We start from the raw sequence: 27,968 nt of genomic DNA, 5'->3' as shown, positions 1-27,968 counted from the left end.
AAGATATTTATTGGAAGGGAACTTTCCTGTGCCGACCAAAGACCCTGAAGGTGCAACTGTTGTGCCACTGCACTCCAGCTCTTTAGACTGGCATCCGTTGTTAAAGTGATCCAGGAGCACAGGACATAAACCTACGTGGAACCACTATTTTACAATCGGGCTGTGACCAGGCCGATTCTGCAATCTCCCAATCTCCCTTAATTCCAATGAAGGGGAAAACAAACCAAGGGCTTTTTAACCTTTTTGAATAACCCTTGGTTAATTGGTCTGGGCTCGCCAATGTCCACAAGGTCTAAAGCACGCTGTACTGTCAGAACTAGGTCATTGATCCCCCGATTTCTGTTTGAGTCATCCAGGTCTAAGACCTGTGTCTGGAAATCTGACTCATCCAGAAGTTCCCCGTCCTCCTCTGATGATACCCAAGAGTCAGGAGATGGAGAGGAGAGGATGGCTCACTGTGTCTCTTGTTTCTAGACCCCGATGGTCCTGGGTAGTCTAAAAACCGGTTTAATTTGTCTGCTAACCAAAGCACTGGACCAAGCCAGTTCCCCCTGGGAAAGGCCTGAAGCAGTTAATGAGGATGGGACGCTACATGGACCCAAATCTGCATTCTCCTCTTGTTTGGACAGCAATGCCGTTTGGGCTACTCCTACTAACGAGGTATAGGGGTGTTCATCCACTATGGTCTCTTTCGGGCAGTTTAAAAGCTGCACCAGAGAATCCACTGACTTGTGTAAAGACACTGCCCACTCCAGTTCCTCCATGGCTATAAGTGCCGAAACCTGAGACTGAGCGGCCTGGGACCCTGCCTCACAGCCCATGCAGAGGGCCCTTGGGTCCTGTTGTCCCAGAGGTAATTTTATTTTACATTTTGAGCAATTATAAAATGTAGCCCTAGTAGATTTCCCCTCATCAGACATAATACTGAATAGAAACAGGACAGGATAATAAAGTACAGTATACACAAGGCACAGAGTGAAACTTAAGAATACAACTGATCTCTGACTAAGTCACCAGTAGTATTTCAGAATGTATAATAATATAAATATATATATAAAAAAAAAAAGAGAGAGAGAAAGAGAGAGAGAATATACAACAATAAACAACTGGCGCAAACAACATTATTGTATGGGTATAGTATGTCAAGTAAGTCCACAAAAACACCTCTTCCACGTATGGAGGCAGCCTTCCTTAAAATGGGTGGCAAGTCTAGAATAAATAGATAGGTATAATGCAGGAATCGGCGCTCAAGGTGTGACAATATTGGATAATAAGCCAAAGTTCAGTGGATATATACATAAGTCATAAATAGAAAATCTCTCAAGATTCTGGATAGTCCTCTTGGACCAAGGTTATAAGTCCAGTCTTGTATACATAGAAAAGACAGAAAAGCAGAAAAATCAGAGGACTAGTGTCTAGGACTAGAGGACAGTCTCAGTGAGTGCACATTCTATATGACTTTGTCTGTGGTGCTTCTATTATTAAGCCCGCAGACTCCCTCTCTGTTAATGTATTATCCAGGGTAGCACCCCCCCCCCCACTCTGAAAAAAGGGACTTGGTAGCTTCCAAGATGGCGCCCGCCATCGCTTCTGGATTCCGACGCTCTATGCTCTACAGAGCAGCGCCGGTCCGCAGGAAATTATGTGACCGCGGCTTCTTCCATCAGCATCAGAAAAAGAAGATAGGTGCTATTTGTGAGAACCGCTGTTCTCACTACCCGACAGCGCTGCAGCTAACCTGTAAGTAGTGCAGCTTTGCTGTCCCAGCCTTCCCATCTTCTTTATACTAACATAGTATAAAAACTGCCTATAAAAATAAACAGCAGGAAACAAAAGTCAACCCAACTGCTTGGGCACTTAGACTACACTGACTAGCTGCAGGGGGTTGCAGAAGGGAGGAGTCTGTCAGCAGCCACAAATTAACTAGTTAAATGCCAACTCCACACTCCCCAACTGCAACCCCATGGTAGCAGTGTCCTCCAGATAGCATGAAGGAGGAATACAATTTACGTGGCTTGTACTATTTATGCTGTTCAAGAGTAGCAAAAAAAACCCAAAGATTCTAAATTTCTTAAAACACCACAATTTGCACATAGTTGAAAAATTCGTACTGTGAACTGAACAAAATGCTGCCTGTCATATCCCTCTGGCTGAACCACTATGCAATAAGTGGCACTTAACTTCAACTATAAGATTTTGGGCAGGGCCCTCTTACCACTAAGTCTGACTGTTAATCGTTTAATTAATGTGTTTGTCGCCAATTGTAAAGTTCACTATACAACTAAATTTTATTATTATTTTTAATAATAAATAATAATAAATTATAATAATAATGATGATCATAAAAAGAGTGAAAACACTGTGGCACAACGTGTCTCCATGTTACTGCCACCTAGGCTTCACTTTTCCATTAGTGCTGCACTTAAAAAAGACTGTCTCCACTATGTGTAGGCAATGTTGCACTTAAATGCAAGTTTTTATTGCGCTATTGGAGATAACAACTTGGGGGCTGTGAAGTTGCTCACTGATAAATGGTAACAAATTACTAAACTGCCATGGAAAAACCCAGTAAATACATGTTCTGAAATAATATACTCAGTGATAAAACTAATGTATACAATTTGCATGTTAAAAACTTTAGGCAGTAAATAATTTGACAAGCTGTTATCCATTCAACCTTAAGTAAAAAGTTAATTTGTGCTTGCTATTCAAAAGCAAGGATTACAAAAAGGGAGTACTTACTCGCAGCAGATACAAGTTCCCGATGCAGCTTATATGTCATAATGGGCTCTGAGAGATTCCTGGATGGAAATGAAAATCATATTCAAATTCAAATAGCAAACATGTACAAACATAAAACATAACAAGCACTGGAGGTCGCACTACTACAGTTTTGCAGAAACTTGCATGTGCAACCAGGCTGCCCCATTATAGCATAGCTACATAAAGGAGGACATAATCATTTCATCTCCAATCAGTCTACAACCAGTCTGTGCCACATATTTAATCAAATACAAATGCAGGCTTTCCATCCAAGATACCTGAGGTAGAACTTTAATGCACTGGTAATGGTTTTAATGTCACAGTCACTGCTCTGCAAGTCCACGTTTCCAGGACATCTGGGATCTGGAAAGGAGCAGATCAGATGTATGGACATATTTCATGTAGTTGTATTCTCCACTCACATTTTGATGCAGTTTCCAATATTACATATGATCAAATATGAGGTGTTCATTGAAATGGGACAAACGTTATGTAAACACAGTAGACAGCAAGGAAATCATGTTGCTGAGTATATCCACAGTTCAGGCTACTGGTCTTTCAAAAATTAAGGTTGAAGGTTCTTATAATCTGATACAGGGTTGGTCCCAGCCACAACCACAAGTCTCTTACACGAAGACACCCAAAAGGGGAAACAAATTCAAACAGGTGCTCACTTTCTAGTGAAATTTATCTAAAATGATATTCTAATTAAAAAAACAAACAATACAAGCAAAGAAGTGTAGTGGTGGATTCACTATTGGCGCTTTGAGAAAAAAAAATGCCTTTCATTAATGGGGGAAAAAAAGATTATTTTCAGGATATACATTTGTTCTTGCAGCAAATAGAGCAATATTGGTTGGCTTAAATACTTACTGGAATAGTGATTTGGTTAAAAATACTTAAATATAAATGTGAAAGTAAAGAATGAGGAAAATAAATTTAAACACAAATTGTTTATTAAAACATATTGGTTTATTCTAACGGTCAAAACTAAACATGAAATGCTATTTCCTTGCCCACTTTTTTTTTAGCCTGGTGTAATAGGGGCGCTTTCCATATGGGGGTTAAATGCTAGCATTCATAGCACTCAAATTACTCTGACATTAAAAAAGTGAATAGGCCCCACCTCCCCTCCCAATTTGAATCTCTTTGCCTCTCTTCCCCCCCCCTGCGAAGAGGTATGATCTCCTCCCTGTATAGTCTCCTACTAGAGAAACTGGTGACGGCTGGAAATATACATGAGAGGGAGTGGGAGAGGGATCTGGGCCCACCCCCGGAGGAAGACTGCTGGGAGACCATTAGACATCTCCACATTAATCAAGGAAAATGCGTATAAAGTCTATTACAGGTGGTATCTTACACCTGATAGGCTCGCAAAGATGTTTCAGTCGGCCTCTCCCGATTGATGGAGAAATTGTGGTCACCGAGGCACCCTCGTACACATTTGGTTGTCCTGCCCTGTCATTTCCTCCTTCTGGGATAGGGTTGCGAGACTTCTCTCCTCCCTTCTCCAATGCCCTATTAGGAAGAACCCATGGTCCTTCTTACTTTGTTATCCTATACAAGACCTTGATACCCACTCTGCGAAGCTAGCCTCACACATGTTGGCGGCCGCCAAATGCCTGATAGCTAAATCATGGAAGCAGGTGGAGCCTCCTCGCGTCTCTTCTTTAAGATCATATATATGGTTTATAGCCAACATGGAAAGGATCACCTCCTTACTATGGGACAAAGAAGACAAATTCCATCAGGTTTGGGCCCCCTGGCTCTATGCCTAGAGTCTCGCAGTCTGTCTTCCTCTGATTAATCTCCTTCTTACACAACACCACATAAAATTGAGCCTATTGCTTTTATAAAAATGCCACCTTACAGACCTGATAGCGCTCCCTCTTGATAGAGAGCACGCTTCTCTTAGTCTATTTCATCTGACGACCATGTACTTTTCCCCCTTTCCTACCCCACACCCCTCTAATGCCCACTGCCTTACCTCCCCCTCCCTTACCCATTACTAACTTGTTATATTGTAATACATATTTCTGTTATGAAAGTGACATTGCTGGCTACATGTATTTTGAATGTTCTGCTCAAGCTTTTTGTTTTCTGTTTATGTCACTCATGTTCTTCTTTTTGTATGCAATAAAAAAATTTGAGTTAAAAAAGTGAATAGGAAATGCTCTACCGTTGCCCAGAAGCTGACACCATCATTAGGATCCTATTTGCATAAATACATCAATATAGTATTAATATGTATTTGCATAAACTCATCTAGGGTTCATTACATTGATTATATTTCAAAAGCAATAACATATTATATGAGGAATGGCACAGTATTTTTATTTGTTCTAATATCTTTATTACCTATTTTTTTTGAAAATAGGCACCCTTATACAGGATTACTGAAGGAAACACATGTACCATTTCCTGTTTTTAAGGAACGCTAAACTTAGACTCAAAAGTTCTGACTTAATAAGCTGACAATCTACCTACATATAATGACCAGTCACATGGCAATATTTTGAAACAACCTCTGTACTGTATGCAACGCACTAAATAACCATGTTTACATTGCATCAAGTTCAATTAGGGAGACTATTGAAGTCAAATAAATACATTTTATATTTTCTCTAGTGATGTAGGCATTTTGTTTGAATAGACATCGGTCAGGATTTTGTGACATTCTTACCAAAAAATGCATTGAGAAGTTTCTGCACCTGGATGTTACTACCCACTGTTCTGTATACGCCTTCTGAAGTGATTCCTGCAAGACAAAAGAGTTGCATGATGGGGATTGTAAGGTTTCAGGCCGTACCAAATTAATGCATGTGTTTTTGAGGCACCACACATTTGGACAAGCAGTTGTAATGTAAGTGGTTTTGTTTGATTATTGCAAAGATTTTAGTACAGTGTGACACAGAAAAGGGAGTGGTGAAGAAAAATAACTTTTTGGACTTGCACAGAAAACTGGCTGAGACATTAAGTATTTCACAAGTTACAGTTTGGGGATACATTCAAACAGGAGAATTTTAGGTTCAGCCCTGTTATTGCTTGTTTAATGTGCACATTATAAGCACAAAGGGCCACAGCAATTTGCATTGACAGAAAATTATGTACTTCAATTGGCTTTGAGCAAAACATTTTCTCTGTAAGCTTAGAATTACTGTAAGCAATAGATAGGATTCAAAATATGTAAATGCAAAGTCCTGTTTTAAAAAAATGCAGCATAGATTCCCAATGATTGAGACTGACAGTAAATGCAGATAATTGCAATGGCATCCAATTACTTGTTAAAACAACATGTTTTGCAATGCTCAATGTATTGAGTAATAGAAGGTTAAGCTGTGTACACTCAACACAGAAAATTACTCTTTTTTTTTTTTTTTACTATTTTACCAACAACTTCAAATCCCAATGAGCATGCAGATGTGTGTACACACTTACACAATTTACCTTCAGATCTGTGCTCTTCATCTGTCAACCATCTGCTGAAAAAGATAATAATTCTGCACACTCTAGAGATCTGCCTACACTGCTGGTCATGAGTGTGTACACACTTCCACATTTTTCAGACACTGTCCCATCGTTGACAGGAATCGTTAGTCGGTTTATAAAATCAAACAATATGAAGTGCTTTGGTATGATAAATCATGATTGTGGGAGAGCACACACTAATGCGATATCGGACCTAACAGTCATTTATCATGTGATGGACACGATAATTGGTTGAAAAACCTGTACTGTGTACCCAGCTTAACTCCCATCTCTGAGAGAAGAATTGTTATTTCTTAATGTCAACCCAGCCATTATAACTCATTAGTGACTACATAAACATGCAGAAAATCCAACTTGCTGTGTACAATAACTGGTGACTATGTAAACCTTACCAAAAATGAATATTCTCCCTTTAATTGGCATAGGCTATGGATGAAAGTATCATTAGTCTATGAAACAAGACCTCACAGTAGCTAGAGTCATGCAAAAAAAGAAAGTACACCCTCTTTGGTATCTGAGTTTTTACACATCAGAACAAAATGAAATCATCTAGCCCTCACCAAGTCCTAAAATGTTATAAATCTATAGTCATCGCCAAAAGTTTTGAGAATGACAAGTATTGGTTTTCACAAAGTTTGCTGCTTCAGTGTTTTTAGACCTTTTTGTCAGATGTTGCTATAGTATACTGAAGTAAAATTATAAGCATTTCATAAGTGTGAAAGGCTTTTATTGACAATTACATTAAGTTTATGCAAAGAGTCAATATTTGCAGTGTTGACCCTTCTTTTTGAAGACCTCTGCAATTCGCCCTGGCATGCTGTCAATCAACTTATGGGCCACATACTGACTGATGGCCGACCATTCTTGCCTAAATCAATGCTTGGAGTTTGTCAGAATTTGTGGGTTTTTGTTTGTCTACCCGCCTCTTGGAGGATTGATCACAAGTTTTCAATGGGATTAAGGTCTGGGGAGTTTCCTGGCCATGGACCCAAAATTTCGATGTTTTGATCCTCGATCCAATTATTTATCACTTTGGCCTTAAGGCAAGGTGCTACATCATACTGGAAAAAGGCATTGTTTGTCACCAAACTGTTCTAGGATGGTTGTAAGAAGTTGCTTTTGGAGGATGTTTTGGTACCATTTTTTATTTATGACTGTGTTCTTAGGCAAATTGTTAGTGAGCCCATTCCCTTGGCTGGGAAGCAACCCCACACATGAACTGTCTCAGGATGCTTTACTTTTGGCATGACAGAGGACTGATGGTAGCGCTCACCTTTCCATATCAGACAAGCGTTTTTCCACATGCCCCAAACAATCTCATCAGAGAAAATGACTTTACCCCAGTCCTCAGCAGTCCAATCCCTGTACCTTTTGCAGAATTTCACTCTGTCCCTGATGGTTTTCCTGGAGAGAAGTGGCTTCTTTGCTTGCCTTCTTGACACCAGGCCATCCTCCAAAAGTCTTCGCCTCACTGTGCGTGCAGATGCACTCACACCTGCCTGCTGCCATTCATTAGTAAGCTCTGCACTGGTGGTGCCCCGATCCTGCAGCTGAATCAACTTTAGGAGATGGTCCTGGAACTTGCTGAACGTTCTTGGGCACCCTGAAGCCTTCTTCACAGCTATTGAACCTCTCTCCTTAAAGTTCTTGATGATCAGATAAATGGCTGATTTAGGTGCAATCTTACTAGCAGCAATATCCTTGCCTGTGAAGCCCTTTTTGTGCAAAGCAATAATGACTGCACGTGTTTCCTTGCAGATAACCATGGTTAACAGAGGAAGAACAATCATTTCAAGCACCACCCTCCTTTTAAAGCTTCCAGTCTGTTATTCTAATTCGATTAGCATGACAGAGTGATCTCCAGCCTTGTTCTCGTCAACACTCTCACCAGTGTCAATGAGAGAATCACTGACCTGATGTCAGCTGGTCCTTTTGTGACAGGGCTGAAATGCAGCAGAAATGTTGTTTTGGGGATAAAGTTTATTGTCATGGCAAAGAGGGACTTTGAAATTAATTGCAATTCATCTGATCACTCTTCATGACATTCTGGAGTATATGCAATCATAAAAACTGAGGCAGAAAAGTTTGTGAAATCCAATACTTGTGTCATTCTCACAACTTTTGGCCTTGACTGTAATCTCATATGATAGCACATAAACAGATCTTTGCAATTATGTACCAACAAATAAAAGCCAACATAAAAAAGCCATGTGTGAAAAAGTATACCTCACGATTCAGTAGTTTGTAGAAATGTCTTTAGCAGCAATAGCTTAAATTAATTGGGTTTTTTTTGTACGAGTCTGTCTCTTACATCGGATTTGAAACAAATCAAAACTTTGATCATTTTATTTTTCAGCCATTGAGCTGCAGATTTTCTGGTGTGCTTAGGGCCATTGTTCTGCTACAGGATCTTATTTTGAGGAAGCTCAATTGTTAGACACACATTTTCCACTAGCACACTTCTTTTGGGTTTTTTTCTTTTAAAAGGAGAGTTCAAGGTGGAATGGTCCTGTGGCTGCTTAACAATCCCCAAATGATTACCTCTATACCACTGTGCATGATGGTTGGTTGGTAGTGGTGATCTATTGGATTTGATTTTTGCAAAACATGACGTTGTGCATCAAGACCAAACAACTACAAAATATTTTTCCAAAAGTCTGGTGTTTTGTTCAGCTGCATCTTTACTAAACCGAAGCCAAACAATGATATTTATTTGGGTAGGATTGACTACTCTTCCTTTAAAAGTCATACTTAGGCAGTCAGTTAAGATAGAGTCATGAGCTTTAATATTCACCATGTTGGCAGAGGCATGTAGATCCCTGGATGTTGCTTTTGAGTTCATTGCAATCTTTTAGCCCCTCATACAGTCAGATATTGGATGAATTCGTAGGGATGCCCACAAATATCTACCATTTGTAAATAATGCATCTCTGATCATTACAGAGGTCTTTTCTTTGGCATGGTGTTCACATAAGCCTGACTGCTCCAAGCCAAGCAGTCGACAGTTGTTTTGTATAGGGATGGCAGCAATAGCTGGAGATCAAATAATTATATACACTTGATTAACAGCGCTTAAATCAAATTACCTTATTTACCAATACAGAAGCAGTAAGGGAGAACTTTTTCACACATGGATTCTTCATCTTGGCTTATTTTTTGTTGAATAAGTAAAATCTCTTATGAGTTTGTCAGTACTTGGTTAGGACTAGATGGTTGTTAATTACAACCTGGTGTGTAAAGATACAGAATTGAAAAAGGGTGTTCAGCTAGGTGAAAAAGAACTGCATACTTCCCAAAAATATTGTTTTCAACCTTAAGGCATGAATTGTTTAGAAATTATTTTTAAAGGTACTTTAAAAGATGGAAACTACAGTCACAGGAACATTTAGATGTAACAAAAGCATTCAGAGGATACAAGGTCATCCCATGAACATTAAAGAAAGGAGACATCAAAAGTGCATATGAGGAGAAGTTTTGAAATTACATAACGGGAAGATGAACATGTGACTAGTAGATTGCTTTAAATGTTTTGGTTAAAATTTGATAAAGCAGGAATTATAGATTAACAGACAGACATTCATATGAAAACAATTAGCATATTGTTTTTAAGTTAGATTTTTTGGTGTCTTCTGTATAAGCGGAATAGGGCTAAACATAGGTAGAGCGCAAAGGTAAAATTGGTTGCAGTGCTGCTTCTCCATACCTGTGGCCTCCACAGCATTAATACACTTCCGAACAAACCGGAATCCAACTTCATTCAGTTCCACTAAAAGGAAAGAAATGTTGGTAACAAGATTTAAGATGTATTATTAATGTAAAAGAAGCAATATTTGTAAAAATATAACACTCTATAATTAAGAGTTTGGTCCAAATCATTTAGTTTTGCTCAAAGGACTAGACTAACAACAAGGGAGGTTAAACTAGCAAATGACTTATCACAGAGAGGTGTCTCAATTTTATGTGTAATATCCGATTCTTGGTGTTTGTATTTTCTCCATGTGGTGTTCTGGTTTTCTCCCACACACCAAAAATATACTTTAATATGGTTTTGACTAAATGGACCCAAGTGTGTATGTGTATGTGTGTGTGTAGGGAATATATTGGGCAGGGACTGATGTGAATGATTAAATACGAAATGTAAAAGGACTGTGTAATATGTAGGCATTATATAAATTACTATTAATAATAACATATATATATATTCAGCATTTTAATGCCCTATAGCAATGTGCTGCAAACAGCATTAAATATACTTTGTACTCACTTTCATCGCGCTTGGTTATAGGATTGTGATATATCTGTTGAGAAAGGTAGATAGACATTAATAAGAATTGCTGAAAATAAAACTCACATTCTACAAATTAAATAAAAAAAAAAAAAGAAAAAAGAAAGAATCTATACAAGTTTTAAAAATATTTAGGGAATGTGTGTTCATATTGCTTAATATATTTATATAATTAACTTAAAGCATGTTGAATATTTTAGGATAGCGGATTCGATAGTGTAAACTTAATTTCTGCAGAAAGCCCGAACGTTGCAATTTGCTCAGTAATCAAAAGCAAACTTCATCATGGTGAACTTTGGACTTGGCACCATAAGCAGTGTCAATAGCCCATTAGTAAAAGTATGTATAAACAATAAGCAGCTTTTCTGGTTTGGGCAGTAGGAATGAGGCAAATAAAGAAATATTGTACAAAATGTTTGCTTTTTATATTAGCATTATAAACACATTCAAGCCTATTGTTATAATGGCAGATTGGAAATTAAATTAGCAGACATTTAAAGCGGCATGTAATTCATGATACACACCAGAATTATTTTTTTTTACAGCAGTGGGGCTTCTTCCGTGGTGTCAACCCTTGTCAAAATTCCTGTTCAGTGTTTTACTTATTATAGATTCATTAACAGATATGTTTGCAAGTAGCAGAGATAAATCTTTAGCCGACACTCTAGGATTATTCTTAACCTCTGAGCATTCTGCATTGTGCTCTTGCAGACATCTTTTCAGGACATGAAGGTTTTTAGAGATACTTTTGTAAATTCTTTAACAACTGTTAAGTCTAACTCTACATGTTTGTTTGAGGTATGATTCACATAAGGAAATACTTTCTGTGAAAAAGCAAACCCAGAATTTGTGTTTTTTATTAGAGATGCTCAGGCTCGATTCCCTGAGAACCGAACACACCCAAACTTAGATCCGAGTACCGAGCAGAGCCGTCTGTCTAATTAGGGGAATCACTTGACTCAAGCTAACAGTGTCTGCACTCTCTTCACAGGTGACTACTTCGAGTGGTTTCAGCACCTTACACAACACGGAAAGAATTCTCCACTGCGCTGGACTAAAATACATTCCCCCTAAATTCTATTCTTCTTGCAGCTGCTGCATTCTCCTAAATGTTGTTGCAGAATCCCGAAAATGACCCTAAATATTTCGGGACACAGACAGCATCCGCTGCATGTCATTGTCATTTTTTAAAAAGTTCTGTACCAAGTTGATTGTGTGAGCAACAGTGAATGCGATGGAATTATCCCCGCTGTAAGGCTCTAACAATATTGGTAGCGTTATTAGAAATCACATATCCTCAGGAGAGTCCAAGCACGATAAGCCATGTTGCAATGATATCCCTTAGTTTTTCAAACAGGTTGTCAGTGGTATTACCTCTGACCTGCGCCTTGTCCCGTCTCTGATAACCACCTCTCACTCCCGCTTTCAAGACTTCTCCCGTGCTGCTCCCCACTTATGGAATTCCCTACCACGCTCATTCAGACTTTCCCACAGCCTTCAAATCTTTAGATGCTCTTTGAAAACCCATCTCTTTTTTAGAGGTGACCTTATCCTCGATAACATTATTCACACTAATGCACCCTCACAACTATCCCAATCTCCACTCTGAGCCACACTTTCTCCTCTTGTTTCAGCTGTGCCCTCTTCCCTTTAGAATGTAAGCTCTCTAATGAGCAGGGTCCTCCATCATCATCATCACCATTTATTTATATAGCGCCACTGATTCCGCAGCGCTGTACAGAGAACTCACTCACATCAGTCCCTGCCCCATTTGAGCTTACAGTCTAAATTCCCTAACACACACACACAGACAGAGAGAGAGAGACTAGGGTAAATTTTTTGATAGCTGCCAATTAACCTACTAGTATGTTTTTGGAGTGTGGGAGGAAACCGGAGCACCCGGAGGAAACCCACGCAAACACAGGGAGAACATACAAACTCCACACAGATAAGGCCATGGTCGGGAATTGAACTCATGACCCCAGCGCTGTGAGGCAGAAGTTCTAACCACTTCGCCACTGTGCTGCCCATACCCATTTGTTTTCATGTCTCCATTCATTTTTGTCTGTTCTTGTTTTACTTATGTCTTGTTTAATGTATGTCCTTGTCTTCCCTACTGTACGGCACTGTGGAGCACTGTGGGGCCTTACAAATCTATGATAATAATAATAATAATAATATGTCTCTTAGTGAAGCAGACGATACACAGAGTAGCCTGCCTCTGAAAAATGTGACATACTTGGGTACATGCTGCTGCTGTTTCTGCTGGTGAATCACCAACGCAGTGGGCTGTCACAGTCACATAATCTTTAGTTTACACTTAACCACAGATATGGGGACGAGTGGAACTGGGCACAGTGGGTAGAATGGCATTTTGTAGCCCAATAATTACATTTTTACGAACCTTCTGGTAGAGGTGAGGAATAGCTTTTCTAGTAAAATGGTGTCGTGATGGAATTTTGTAACGGGGACATGACCTCAAGTAGTAATCTAAAACCAGCTGCATTAATAGTAGATATTGGATGCAGATCTAATACTAGCATCGTCACCATAGCATCTGTGATCCGCTTTGCAACTGGGTGACAAATTTCATACTTGCTAAGGATTGTTTAACAGTCAATTGTGGTAAACTACTAGTGGTCTTCTTGGTCTGTTTCTGCAGCAGCAGTGGGCCTAACGCTCAAGGATTCTTCTGAGGTGTCATGGATAGGGGAGGAGTCAGTCCTGCATCCAAGTAGCTAATGCAAGATAACTCCAATCACTTTTGAGGATATTGATGAAGGTGTTGAAGGGGGGGGTGTAGATTGCAGGTGCTGGGATCTAGCTGAGAGAAGGGAGCTAGCTGATGCTGGACTGCTTGTTGTTATTTCTTTAGCATAAGCTTCTGATTTTCCCAAGAGCTTTCCATGAACTCGCTTCAAATGGCATAATATGGATGAGGTTCCTAGATGGTTAAGGTCCCTACCTCTACTGACTGTGGCTTTACAATGCTACAAATTGCTAGACAACTGTTGTCAAAATTTGGGTAAAAATAATTCCACACATAAGAGGTGGATTTATGCCCAGGCATGACAATGGCCTTCTTATCACTGGCAGGAACTGCTGCAGTCTTTGTTTGAAAGTGTATGACAATAATATTGTGACCTTTGAGGTGGTCAAAATTGACTGCAAATGACTTGAAATTCGTGTTATTGAGGTTAATAATAATGTAGGAACAAAAAATGAGCAAAATTATGTGATTTTAGCATATTTTAATTATTTTTCTAAAAAATACAGATGCAAAAGCAAAACCACACGAGGGCGGTTTTTCCAAAACCATAACGAAGTTAATCCAGATCCAAAACCAAAGCCACTTCATGGGGGTCAGTGAACAGCTCTAGTTTTTATAGGGAAGGGCAGCTTTAATCAACACATCCAATCTTGTCTCATTGATTAGAATCCAGGTTGGATAACTCCTGATGCCAATTATTTTTTAGTCATTAGCCAGGGGTTCACATATGTTCTCCAAACTATATTTTAATTGTTCACTATGTAGAAGAAAAGTACTGTAATTTGTGTATTACTAGTTTAAGCAGTTTGTCTATTCTTGTGACTTAGATGAAGATCAGATCACATTTTATGACCAATTTATGCAGAAATCCAATTATTTACAAAGTCGTCACATACTTTTTCTTGTCACTGTATGTTTTTTTAATCCCTTATTTTGAAACGGTGAATAAAGAAATACTGCACTATCCTGAGCCCTCTTTTTCTTTGTTTTAATATACACAGATTGACAAGAGTCCCTGTACTTGTAACCAAGGTCAACTGCGAGAGTTGTATGCTATAAAGTGGTAAAAGAACTGGAGTGGGCATGGGAGAATGTAGGATTAGGAAAAGTGTGAAAAATGTGCGCAATTAGCAAGACTATATAGGAAACATTTAATAAATAGTAAGCAAATGCACCTATTTCTATGAATATCACATACATAGGTGCATGCCCACATTCCGCTTTTGGAAACTGCCCTCAGAACATTACTCTGTGTATTTACAAATGCTGTGTAATGGATGGTGTTTCTGAAATCTCAGCACACAATACTCACTGGCTCTTTCCCATCCATTGCTTCAATCCACAGGCGTCTGTTTGTCTCCGAAAGAGCCTGAAATGTGATGGTGCCCTGTCTGAGACATGAAAGAATAGATGCTGAAAGCCTAACTCACAAAATTTGGTTTTAAGAATGACTATTTTATAGTTGAATTATTAAAAGGAGCAAAATAGTGTGGGGCTGATTTAGAATTAGGAGCAAATACAGCTGCTGGGCACAAAATTTGTACCTAGAAATAACATTTTGTGTTGCAGTTAGAAATGTAAAATGCACAGCCTGAGTTAGAGATGTGAGGGGGTCACAGCCTAGCCACACTCTCAAATACAGTTCAAAAACAGAACTGGCCAGCAGGAGTAAGAGAATACACTATTTGCCCTGTATCTGAAAAATTAAACAATGTTTGCATTTGCAGCAATTAAATTGAAAAATAGTTTGCTCAGCTGCAGTTTCTGCACTCGGAAAAAATATGTTCCCAACTCTAAATAAGCCCCTGTGAGTTTGCCTTAGAATAAAATAGAACAAAACAGGTTTTAATTGCTCTAGAACAATGATGGACAACAGGAGGTCCTAGGGCCGCAAAGAGCCATGTAAGCCTTCACCTGCGGCCCTGCTTCATTGTCAGATTTAGTTATTATAGTTTAGAACATGTGTTTATCTTATATTAAAATGCCTGCTGTCATTTTATTACAGATAGGTCATTCTTTCCTTGATTAATTGTATTGCTTTAGCTTATTACAGAGATTAACGGTAAAGTGCGGCTCTTCTAAAAGTAAGAGGCCTGGCTCTATGGTGCTTGAAGTGTTGCCAAGCAATGCTCTAGTAAATTTGTGCATTAGTTCCAAAACATTACAACTCTTTAATTAATCTTTGAACTAAAATGATTAAATTGTTACTTACCTGCATTGTTGCCAACTAATAAAGAACACCATTTTAAATCTTCCAGAAAGATAAGAATTATCTTAAATACATACAATGTTGCAGACTTAGATATAAATCTGGTCATCATAGGATTGCAGTCTTTGTGATCATATGCCAACTTGGAAGACAGGGAAATGTGTAGCTTAGCAATCCTTACTCACCAGATAATAGTTTCACTGATCTTTCTTGTGAAATGTGCAAGCTTCAGCATTTTACACATATAAGGAACATATGGACATCCATATAATAGCTACACTACTCACCTCTCATTGGTCTCTACATCAAAACAAAATCTCTTGTCAATAGAGTCGCTCTTCCGTCTTATGCAAGACTTAAGGGTGAGTTCCTGGCTCACCTAAACCGTAACAGAATGTTGTTAGCACTGGTAACACAGAAGCAACAATAAGGAATAATGGGACAGAAAGAGCAGAAATGAGCAAAAGAGAGCAGGGAGGAGTAGAAGAAACCTGACAGTGAGGGAGAAGTGATGAGAAGAGAAGGGTCAGTAAGAGAGCAGCAATGAGAAGAGACTACTATGAGCTTCTCTCTTCAGGCAGATGGTGAGAGGAGGATTATAACACAGGCTTTCCTTACAGACAAACAGGATTAGAGTGTCACTAAACACAGACACAATTACACAACCTGCACTATGTTTTAGTATACAAATACTTCAATATATAACCACATATATACCCCCTCAAAAAAAATGGTACAATTTCCAGGAAAGCCATAATAAAGCAAGGGATTATAATTATTGTTGAAGATTTCTACCATTCCAGAAACCAGAAAAGTTGCTGTCTATTCAGCAAATTTGCCTTCGGTTTTCACAATAACGTTTCAATGATTTATAATTCTGTCAATGCCTCAAAATCACCTGTCGGGATCCTGGATTCTGCACTACCGATATCATGATTAGACTCTTTCCATCCTTTTCGTATCTGCAATAGTACTTTACCCAAGTAAGACCAAGTGCCCCTGGAATCCATAGAGAGAGAAATTTATATTACACAATGTCTTCAGTGACGCTTCATTGTCCAATGGAATAATATTTTATCTGTGGTTTGTTCGGTGACAGAATGGATTAACTATGGAACAGCAAGCAATGTATGCAAATTATGTTGACACTGGCACAGTAAATGTGACAAAGCATTTAGTGGCGTTTACAGTGATGAGAAATAAATAGGTTTAAACCTGAGCAAAGTGACACAATATCTCTCCCTTAGTAGGCAAATTGGAAAAAAGAAGAAAAGGTATAATGACATTAGACACCAAGTCAGTAAGAAAATGAGCTACAACATTCTTCCCATCTTAACAGTGACATGTGACTTAGGGAAAGTGAAGAGTTATATTAAATCCAGCAGAAAATACACCATGAAGTGTCTACCCCTATAGCTGAAATCCACATTACTTTTCTCTTGGGAGTACAGGTATCCTTCTATAGTGCTCTGTCCCCTCAGCTTGCAAATCATAGGTGCATCAGTCATCCGCTTTTTCAAATCCTCCATCTCTTCACGGGTACTACTGAAGTGGTTACGAGTCTGTGGTAAGATGTAGGGGCGGGAGGGGAATAACAATAAATAAATACAACTTGTGCAAACCTCTCTGTTGACAAGTTAAAGTGGTTCTCTTCCAAAACACATGAAGGATAACCTTCACATAATCCTCAATAGCAGTTCCATACATAACTTAAGTGCATTTCTTTGGCCAATGTAACTACAACTTGATTCCCACAGATTTCTAATTACAGCATATTCATTCACACTACCACCACTTTGTCTACTCACTTTACATTGTTCTACATGAAGAAATTCTCTGCATGGATCCAAAAAGGACAATTTGTTGATTATTAAAGTTATAATTTCCGTAAATAATTAGTCATTCAACGTTTAGCCTATTATTTACCATAAACGCATACAACATTACAGGGCAGATACCTGAAACATATTTCCATATCCACTTGTATAAACATTTGTCTAGGGCCTCTCAGAAGAATTGTGGCCTCTGCACTACGAATAAGAGGGTTAGAGGTGCATCACACAGGTGTACATGTACTTACATTCTGAAGGCTGAGCTGTAGTTGCTGCTTGTAGGGTAGGAAGTCCTGAGTCAATTCAAATGTGAGACTGTTAGAAGTGAACAGACAATGCAAGAAGGCCAGAACCTGAGAGAAAAACAATTATCAACATTTTAGAGGGATAAATGGATTATGAAAGATAAAGCAGGGATAAACAGTGAGCCAGTGGTTTACAAGACCAGCCTCTTTCATTGCGGCATGATGACATCATTACAAGAGGATTTTAAACACTGGACATCTCATTGTAACTGCTATACTATTTTATTCTAGATAAAAAAAAAAAAAATTAAATAAAATGTATGACTCAATTTATGCCTGAGGTTATACCATACTACCCATTTCAGTTTTATTTTATTTACTTGGAAAATAGCAGCTATCATATGCATTGACACCTACGCTCTCCAGTATACCAGCAAACTTTTGCTCTGCAAACTATACAGCACAAATTCATTTACCGGTTCCACAATGCTAAACTTCTTGCTCTCCTGCACCTCCTGGATCTGATAGACATATTCAAGCGAAGACTGGTAGAAGTTCTGCTTCTCTTTGTCCACCTGCAGATCTGCCTATGGAGGAAAAGTCAGAAGAGATTTATCTACAAATGACATTCAAGAGTGGTCTCCGCACATCAGTTTGTTGTACATGACAGACACCTTTACCATCGCACATTCATTTTTACACTTAATTTTTGTTGTTTGTGCTTATACCAAAGGCTTTTCTTTGAAACTGGCAAAAATGATTAGGTACAGGAACCATTAAAGACACCATCTAACTACTTAGCACGGAAGTTCACACAATTTTTTTATTTACATTGCAAATCTTATTGTTTCAAGGTTGTTATTTGTGTCCCGCCCCAGATTTTATTGATATCACAGTAACCTAGCCTATTCCAAACGCCATGCTTGTAGTGTGAAGTTTGCAGACCTCTGCCCAGTTTCAGTTGAGGTCTGAGATCCCATGTACAACATTTTGGGTACACCTGTTTTGAGAGTATTGTTATTAGTTTCTGCTGCAAAAATAAGCAACCATTTGTGAGCTGGAGATTTAGGCCGACATGTAAGTATGAAGAATGTTTGAGAGAACAGTAGACTGAACGTATTCACAATAGAGCTTGGTAGGCAGCCTGGATTAATTTTATATTGGAGCAACAGTGTTAGTGCTCTAAAGCAACATAAAATGAACAACAATGTCTGCAAATAACCACTAATAATTAAGTGGACATGTATAGCCATAAAAAACAGTCAGACATCAATTAAGACAATCATTCATGGAATTATTCAAAAGATCTTAGGGTCTTCGCTTCTTTTCAGTCAGGATTAAATTATGTTTATGTCTTGGTTGTGCAATCCATAGCTCATGTTGTACTTTAAATGATTGAGGTATGTTTTAACTTTGTAACAGACTGATTACTATATTTGCTATGTGCTGGTTACACCACTTTTTATTTGTTATGGTAACAGCGATTTTTGTTTGTAACAGAAAGGGCTATATCAGCTTTCCATAATTAATGCATGCTTATTTTTTAACCATTTATTCACCACTAGAAAGAAATCCTTTAATGCCTCCTAACCCCTCCCCCTACACCCCACAAACACAGATACAAACACACCACCAAGGGAAAGTAATAGGGCCCAAAATATTTTGGAGGAAAAAAAAACAAAAAAACTTATTTTGGTACTTGTTAATTATACAGGCACCACTCTGATTAATGCTGCCCATATATTCTAAAACGGATGACAGATTAGCTCAGTGTCAACAACCATCAAATCTGTCGCTGCAAACCTTTGCCCCTTTTTATGCTAGATCCAACTGTCTGTCACCCTGAACTCGCTGCCTGTATCAGTGCTGAGATGACAGGTGATCTGAATATAATGTACAAGCAGCATTGACTGGAGTGGTGCCCATATAATTTTTTTTAATTTCTATTATTTTTAAAAACACTTAATTATAATAATGACACCCACCAGGACATAAGATATATTTATTTTTACATTTTGAAATGCTTATTTTTCAAATAGCGTCCTCAGGAACTGCCAATAGGGCATGTTTTACAGAGGGCCCTAGTCATTAAAAGCAAAGCAAGAGAAAGGTGTAACCTCAGAAAAACCATGTTGCATTGAAGGGGGAGGTAAATTTAAAATGTGAGGCCAGATTTATAGTTGGGGTATGGCATGTCCTAGATCAACTTTAAATTTTAGTGTAAAAATAAAACTATCAAGTATTTGTGTGCTACATGACCAAAAATGTCAGTATTTTCTTTATGTGTAAAATAATATACTAATTTGCATCCCTTACATTGTAACATGGTTTTGTTCAAGATCAAATTAACTCCTTATTTTTTCCTTCCTCTCCTTAATGACTCGGATCCAGAATTAGTACCATCTGTGGATTTTTTAAAATGCGTCTAAATGAAAACTGAGGGCCTTATCTGTGTGGAGTTTGTATGTTCTCCCCGTGTTTGCGTGGGTTTCCTCCGGGTGCTCCAGTTTCCTCCCACACTCCAAAAACATACTAGTAGGTTAATTGGCTGCAATTAAAATTGACCTTAGTCTCTCGCAGTCTGTGTATGTTAGGGAAATTAGGCTGTAAACTCCAATGGGGGCAGGGACTGATGTGAACGAGTTCTCTGTACAGCACTGCGGAATTAGTGGTGCTATATAAATAGCTGCTGATGACAATAATATTCATCCTTCATCATCATCATCACCATTTATTTATATAGCGACACAGATTCCGCAGCGCTGTACAGAGAACTCATTCACATCTGTCCCTGCCCCATTGGAGCTTACAGTCTAAATGCCCTAATATAGACACACACTCACAGACTCATACAGACAGACAGGGAGACAGACAGGTAGAGACTAGGGTCAATTTTGATATCCTTATTTGAATGTACAGACATTTGTTGTAGTTCTACAATCTCACCTCCTGTAGCTGAGCCTCCTTTTTTTTGGAAGAAAGATGCAGATGTTTGTCCAGCATGGAGTAAAATTTCTCGCTGTCCCTGTCGAACTTCTTCTTGCGTTCCTACAATGTTGGTAGCAAACAGTCAATTTAGGACTGTTAACATCAACCACACACAATCTCTAAAATCAATTCTTATTTCAAGCAAGAAATTGCAGTAATCTACATTTCTATTTAAAAAAAAAAAAAAAAAAAAAAAAAAAAAAAAAAAAAAAAAAAATCGGTAAGCTAAATAATGTGCCTCAAATAGTTAGTGTCTACATCAGTGCTAAATACGCACATCATGCATTTGTCCCATTTCTTTCAAGTAAAAGAAGTGAAGTTTAATTATTTTTTTTCACAGAAAACCCTTAAATACATATTCAATTAGTACCTCTCCTGAGATACCTGCTGCTTAGTGGTGAGAAATATATTCAAAAGTGTTCTGCGCATTTGACTCTGGTGGAATTCCCCCATGATTGTTAGAACGCCTGCACTTCTCTCTTACTATACCCCAACCACTCCACAGACCACAATAAATTTATGGAGTTGTTGTCCCAGCTTTTTAAAGCAAAATGCAGAATTTTCAAATACAGCGCTAAAATAGAAGTGCATTGTATTGCGAGAAATTTACATCTCTGTGGAACAGGTTTACAGATCAGCCAGGATGCACATCTACAACATATTGTAGCAATGTTAACATACCCATCATGCCAGAAGCTCCAATTGGAGATATTACACATATTTTAACAAACTGCATGGTATGGCTACACACTGGTTATCTTTGCTGTCTCACATCATATATGGAAACTGACAGTTTTCCTTCCACAGTCCAAAGCCATACTGGTAGGTTATTTGGCTTTTAACTAAACTGGCCTGTGTGTATATACACAATGTCTAAGCATTATATTACCGATTTGTGCTAACTGCTAAGAGCCCAGATGAACATACTTGCACTTAGCTTTTCGGTTTTATGAAATAAGCCTAATTATTTGCTTTGTGTTAGTGTTTCTGTATTACTTAATGTTTTACAACACGGATAAGACATCACTTGATTATTAAAACACTTGGAACATTACCTATATGTTAGTCTTTGAACACATAAAAGTAATGGCAGGCCATAATGTGCTCCACCAAACCAATAATTATAGTGCAAGAGGATCTTTACCTCACAGTACACTGGCAAGGCACTGTGTGCTTGGAAGTTAACGGGTTATGCAGGAGCTGGGAACAGATCATGTACAGATTCCAGCATTCTTTTGGCTGTAGTATATTCCCAGTTCACTCATTCTAGCAGCCTCCAGATGGCCTGAGAGGATCCAACCCCTCTCTATAACTCCCTCCCCCTTGCCACTAATCTATAGCTATAGTCCAATTAGTGAGACAATCGTTTCATTCCCAAACTCCAGAAACAAGCACATCCCAGCCCTGGTAATAGCGTAAAAGTTCCCAGTGGCTTGGTTTAGATACTGTAAACTGTTAAACAAGATATGAATTTCAGAACAGATGCTAATAAGGGTTGCATGGTTAACCTGGTTATAATCGATTATCACATGAAGTGAACACAGAAGCTTGTTCAAGAACATTAAAAGGATTTCTAAGAACAATTGCCAAGCTGGCAGTTCAATGAAAATGGATTTTCAAAATTTGCATTTATTTAAGAAACATCCATAAAAATGTACAAATAAATCATTTCTTCTCTTTTCAAACCAATAATATTATGTGGGGTGTGGTATACTGGGGGAGGGTAAAGGTAGAAGAAGGGGGGAGAGGTTTTAAAGGGAGGGAAAGGGGTAGATGGGGTTACTTGTACGTAGGAAAAAATAACCTTCATTAAGTGTTTTATAAATAAATTAACTTAGAAATTAATCTTATCTATTAATAAAAATTAAATAGCATAGGTACATTTTACAACTTATCTTCACAGTCCAGATTGTCCCCACAGGGGACCCAGGAGTGGCACAAGTATGCTTGCAGTTAGTAGTTAAGTTTTGTCTCCAAGGATCAAAGAGGTGTGGAAGATTAATGTCCTTTAAGAGTGTGGGCAGTTTTCTCTCTCTCTAAAGTACCAGGGCACCCAAATCTCATCAAATTTAGGTTGCTTATCAAGTAGTTAGGTTTTCCATGCATGCAATATGCTAAAAAATATATACTTAGCATACAGGTTTACCTATTTCCTAGGTGTTACCAGAGATCTCCTTTTAGTAGACTAACATTCTTTTTTTCTCTGTCTCTTAATCTCTATCTCCTCCCCAAACTCTCTCATCAATCTTATTTCTCTGTGAGAATCCTCTCAACACGCTTGCAAACAAGTGGAAAGGGTTTGGCATGATATAACTGGGTCATGTTGATGGACATTGCTTAGGTGCACGAAAAATGTTGAAGACAAAAAGATAGAATAGCTCCTTAAAGCTTCAGTATGTTCAATCTGCACTTATTAAAAATGTATTTGTAACAAAGCAGGAAGTTATCTTGTTAGCGCCAAACCCATGTGCCTCCCATTGGGAGCAATATAAGTCAACGCGATTCAGGCACACCAAAATGTGAAAAGACAAGTTTATTTTTTTTACTTTTTTAAGAAACAAAAATAAAAAAAAACAGCGCTGCTGTGCAGTGCAAGTTGAATGCATGTAAAATCTGTACATACATTTTGAATAATGACTTGTTGTCAAATTGGTTTGCATGCTCTTAACTTGTCTTAGGAAAGCATAAACATAAATCACTGTTGCAAGTCCCTGTTAGCACTGCAAAGTATCCCGTCTTCTCACCCCCTACCTGCAACCACATGACATGCTGGGAGTAAGTGTGAGAGTGTGAGAGTGTGTGTGTGACTGGCAGCCATACTTGTCTGCTCTTCAGAGAGATTATGAAGATGAGAGTATTTGTTGGAGGACAGCTAAGAAAAATGCATGCTTAAAATAAAAGGTAGTTAACTTGCCACTTATAGGAACAAAAAAAGTATATATGGGATTGCTGCTTTAAATGCAAGGCAAAAATTTTATATAAAAGGGGGTGCTCCAAATTTAACATTAGGCAGAAGTTTTTGGGACCTATTTTTTTTTTATTCTGTTGACATATGTTTATTTACAGACGACAAACTCACAAAATGTGACCCAAAATAAAAAAGTGCAGCCAGACATCAAAAAGCATAACGGAGGTCAAAAAGCATAACTGGGGTGTTCCCAAGGAATTTCCCTCTTAACCTTCAGCAGCTCATCTAACAAGGTTCATCAACCTATTTTCCTTGCCCCATGTTATGGTACACTACACAGCATTCTCCCACTGCCAAAAATCCAGGAGGTCCAGTTCAAAAGTAGCAGGGTGGTTATGTGTTACTCAGGGCTCAGCTAGAAATACGGGTTCATTTTTCCTGTTATTAGCGAACCAACAAGTCATAACACAGGATTTGGCACATGAGGCAACAGCCTTTCTGAAGAAATACTATGAAACACAACACACTTAAATGATAATCACAAAGTTCTCTTAGTTAATACACACAGATTCAAGGGGAAAGAACAGTTACAGCGTCTGTGCACACAGACTTTCCCAGGACGGGCTGGATTCATACAGCCCATAAACAGGATGTAGAAGTACCTTAGTGAGCCCAATTTGATCCTTGCGGAACGTCTCCAGGGGTTTGATCAGCATATCATCTGCATTTTGAAGCTGCGCAGGAGAGAAGTACAGAATCAGACAATAAAATTAAAATGTTTAATGCAAAAAGAAAAAAAAAAAAAAAGATAGTTGCTTGAATGTTAGTTTTGTACGGTTTTATTTTCACTACCCTCTGGTAGAGGTCTAAACATCACACAGCACCAACTCATAGCGCCAAGCAATTTGTGTTTAAATAAAAACTAGCACCAACACAAAAAATTTAATTGAATATTGCCTTTTATTTCATTTGAAAAAAAAAAAAAAAAAAAAAAAAGAGGGAGAAAACATATGAATACTATTTCTCAGTTATTGTCACACGTCAATAGAAAAGCAAAAAAATAAACAATGACTATTAGTTTTAATCTTGTATAAGAAAAGTTAGTAAACGTACTGATTAGACTGTTTGTAAAGTCACTTTTTAAAAATGAAAATCAATATATTATGCAGACCAACATGTCAAGGACCAGCAATTGAACCTATTAGACACTTATCTTTTTTCAACCTTAACAGCAATGCTATTTCATTATTACTCAGCATTTGTCAAGTCTGACAACCTGATTCTTTTTCAAAGTGTCCTAAAAATCATTGGAAAACCAGAAATAAAACTATTTTCACACTGTGAAAAGTGTTTCAGATTGGAGAGTATATTTTATGTGTCTTAGATTATTTTAACAGTTTGACTTGAGTTAGCAGTTTAGCACCCAGGGAATGTTCATCTTTAATAAAGAACTGTACACAGCACACTGAGCCTGTACAACTAGGTTTGGCAAATTCCTTCATATGCTTGCAATACACCGTGAGGTCTCAGAGGTGAAAAAAAACCACACTTAATATACAGTTTGTAAACACAGATTTCTTCTGTGCCTCAAATGTGTTTGTGCCTCCAAGGCATTCACTGTGCCTCACCCCCACCTTTCCTTACATGCTTCCCCAGTATTGATGCTACCTTTATTGTTTTGTTGTTGATTTACTTGTATCGTTATGTACAAAAGTTCAAGACAAAAACAAGTCCAGTTTAAAAAATAAAAATAAAAAAAAGGTGGCCAATAGGCAGCACACCAGCCACCAGCAGCCTAGCTAGCCTTCATCTGCAGCCCCTGCTCTATGCTCCCATGATGCAATATTTCTGCTTTGTTGTAAAGCAGATAATAAGGCTGAATGGGAGCATCCAGCTTCTTCGTCAAGCAACCTCCTATGCACACAACAGGAATGTCACGCAGCACATCCAATCCGTGGAGGAGAGAGTGCACGAAATGTTCTCTCTCCTTCCTCTGCAGGTATTTTTAGACATGTGGGGGAGGTATGAGTGGGGGTACATTTTGGGATGAGTTATGTGGGGGTGCAGAGTTAGTTTTGAGGCCATTTTTCATTCTTGAAATTAGGTATAATGTGCTGCCCTTTTGAAGGTTGGAGGGCTGCACCTGTGGCCCTTGAAGCATATTAGGTTGTCCATCACTGGTGTAAAAGACTTGACTTGGTTTGCTTTTTTATACGTTCTCAAAGTAACTCACAGTTTTGGTATATTCTCAAAAAAAAAAACAAAAAAAAAAAACAAAAGAACAAAATCTTACCATCATCATCCTCTCAATCTCCACTTCCTGCAACAGGTCTGAAAATTCTTTAAAGGACTCCGCTGAGATGGTATGAAGAGAAGTAAAAAAAAGTTATTAAAAGGGCCTACAAAAATATCCTGTATCACAAGACATGAGAGGACTGCAGTACTTCCCTTCTAAATTTAAGTCATTTACACTCATTGAAAAATTGTAGAAGTTGTTAGTTACAAGACAATCTACTGTTATGAAGGAATGTCTCAGATGATTATAAACAACGGAGGTGCATTTTAAGAGCATACCTCAAGTGTCAAAGCACGTCAAATGCAAACACACCGACAAAATTAAAAGCCAGTCTGCAGATATCATTATCAGTAAATCTTCTCTTTGTTAGGTGGGTTTAATTTGCATTTGCAATGTATTTTAATGCCTGGGAGTTGCAAGTTTGTCAGTTTGGAGAGAAGTGTGGTTGCTCATGACTTTCACTAGGGGTCTCCCTAGACATTATTAGACACAAGCTCAACAGGATATAATTTACTATAAAAAATATCTCCCCCGTCCCTTCATGTCAGGGAGGTAACTGAGTGCTCTGCATTATATCATCAGTCACAGAAGATGGCAATAGGAGAATGAAACTATGCACAAAATTTTCAACGTCACTGTCATCTGGTGGTTTCAATAGAGGCCTCCAGGAAATGCTCTGTAAAATCTGTCCACTCCCAAAATACTGGATAACTTTCTGCTTATGACCTCAGCAAATTAGATAGTAAACCATATCATGAAGACTTTAACATGCAGGAGCCAGTGCACGTCCTTGCAGAACTTTATAATTGTGCACAGTATTCTAGCACTAAACAAATATTTCTATATAAGACACAGACACATACTTTAGTGAAAAACTGCACCTAAAGTTTGCAATGTATATCTAAATATAGTTAAGTCTTCAACTTTAGCTTGATGTCTCTAGAGGTTAAATACCTGGAGTACTGTGTGAGTATATGATCAAATTTGCTAGGTTAACCACCCCCTGATCCCCTTTGTGCACCCAGACAGGGCCCCTTGTTGGGAGTATGGAGAGCTGCAGGAGAGCCCTGTGTGAGTGTGAGTCACGGCTTGGCTCAGAAGGACAAGCTTTGCAACATCTGTTATTAACCCCAATACCTCCAAAACGTATTTATATTTTGCAGCCCACTCTAGCGAAAGATAAAATGTGAAGAAACACTGTTAAAGCCTGCATTGACAGCCACTGTTCCTGCAATACTTTGATGTCAATCACCCAGTATACTTCTGACAATGGCTGTCTTTCTAAACTGCAATGCAGATACATGAGAGTTCATATTTGTACAACAAGATATAAAAATACTACTTAAAAAGCAGGAAAGCCTGTGGAAAATATACACTGCTAATAAATTCACAGCATACATGGTGACACATTACAAGAAGGTGGAGTGGGCCTCTGCAGCTGCTGAACCGATCACGGCCCCATGTGACCAAAAGCTTCATGTTTATATTCAGATAGGTGGGGCATTAAATCTTAGCCAGAAAAGTTTTAGAGAAGTGTACATAATTATAAGATGCCGTTTAGAGGCTTTATTTTGCTTTTATTCAAAACTATAATTACAACTAAGAGAAAGAAATAAGTTGGTGCAAAAATTAGAACTTAAAAATGTATGTATTAATAGATCTCTACAAGAACATACACTACATGGCCAAAAGTATGTGGACACCACCACTAGTCTTTGGCCAATTCAGCTACACCATTTGTTACCAGGTGCATAGAATCAAGCATTCAGCTATGAAATCTGCATAGTCAAACATTAGCAGTAGAATGGGTCGTTCTGCAGTGCTCAGTGACTTTCCACGTGGCACTGTCATAGGATGCTGCCCTTCCAACAAGTACGTTAGAGCTGCCCCAATCAGCAGTAAGTGCTGTTATTGTGAAGTGGAAATATCCTAGATCAAAGAGAGATCCATCAAAAAATGGTTTCCCAAATTTGGTGTGTAAGAACTTGACAGTCCTGCACAGAGCCCTGATCTCAACCACATCTAACTTTTGAGATGCCGACTGCAACCCAGGACCTATTGCCCAAAATCAGTGTCAGAAGTCACTAATGCACTTGTGGTTGAATGGATGCAAAGCCCTGCAGCCATGTTCCAAAATCTAGTGGAAAGTCTTCCCAAAAGAGTGGAGGCAGTTATGGCGGCAA

The 27,968-nt window shown here is 38.4% G+C and overlaps 1 protein-coding gene across 2 annotated transcripts in view; it reads right to left on the bottom strand.

The window, feature by feature from the left end:
* OPHN1 (oligophrenin 1) overlaps positions 1-27,968 on the bottom strand; it is a 103,047-nt gene that overhangs the window by 33,267 nt on the left and 41,812 nt on the right. Inside the window, exons 4-18 of one of the 2 annotated variants that reach the window (XM_075184537.1) lie at positions 25,783-25,844; positions 24,152-24,223; positions 20,540-20,641; positions 18,070-18,180; positions 17,597-17,701; positions 16,949-17,078; positions 16,732-16,758; positions 16,415-16,515; positions 15,804-15,895; positions 14,620-14,698; positions 10,517-10,550; positions 9,956-10,018; positions 5,447-5,521; positions 3,042-3,126; positions 2,743-2,801 (exon numbers count right to left, since the gene is read on the bottom strand). In XM_075184537.1, coding sequence (XP_075040638.1) covers positions 2,743-2,801; positions 3,042-3,126; positions 5,447-5,521; positions 9,956-10,018; positions 10,517-10,550; positions 14,620-14,698; positions 15,804-15,895; positions 16,415-16,515; positions 16,732-16,758; positions 16,949-17,078; positions 17,597-17,701; positions 18,070-18,180; positions 20,540-20,641; positions 24,152-24,223; positions 25,783-25,844 — 1,197 coding nt within the window. The remainder of the gene's footprint in view (positions 1-2,742; positions 2,802-3,041; positions 3,127-5,446; positions 5,522-9,955; positions 10,019-10,516; positions 10,551-14,619; positions 14,699-15,803; positions 15,896-16,414; positions 16,516-16,731; positions 16,759-16,948; positions 17,079-17,596; positions 17,702-18,069; positions 18,181-20,539; positions 20,642-24,151; positions 24,224-25,782; positions 25,845-27,968) is intronic. The other variant, XM_075184538.1, reaches the window with a different exon arrangement.

The sequence above is a fragment of the Mixophyes fleayi genome, chromosome 9 (assembly GCF_038048845.1).
Source record: "Mixophyes fleayi isolate aMixFle1 chromosome 9, aMixFle1.hap1, whole genome shotgun sequence".
In the NCBI taxonomy this organism is placed as follows: Eukaryota; Metazoa; Chordata; class Amphibia; order Anura; family Limnodynastidae; genus Mixophyes; species Mixophyes fleayi.
This window is presented reverse-complemented; position numbering and strand designations above follow the sequence as displayed.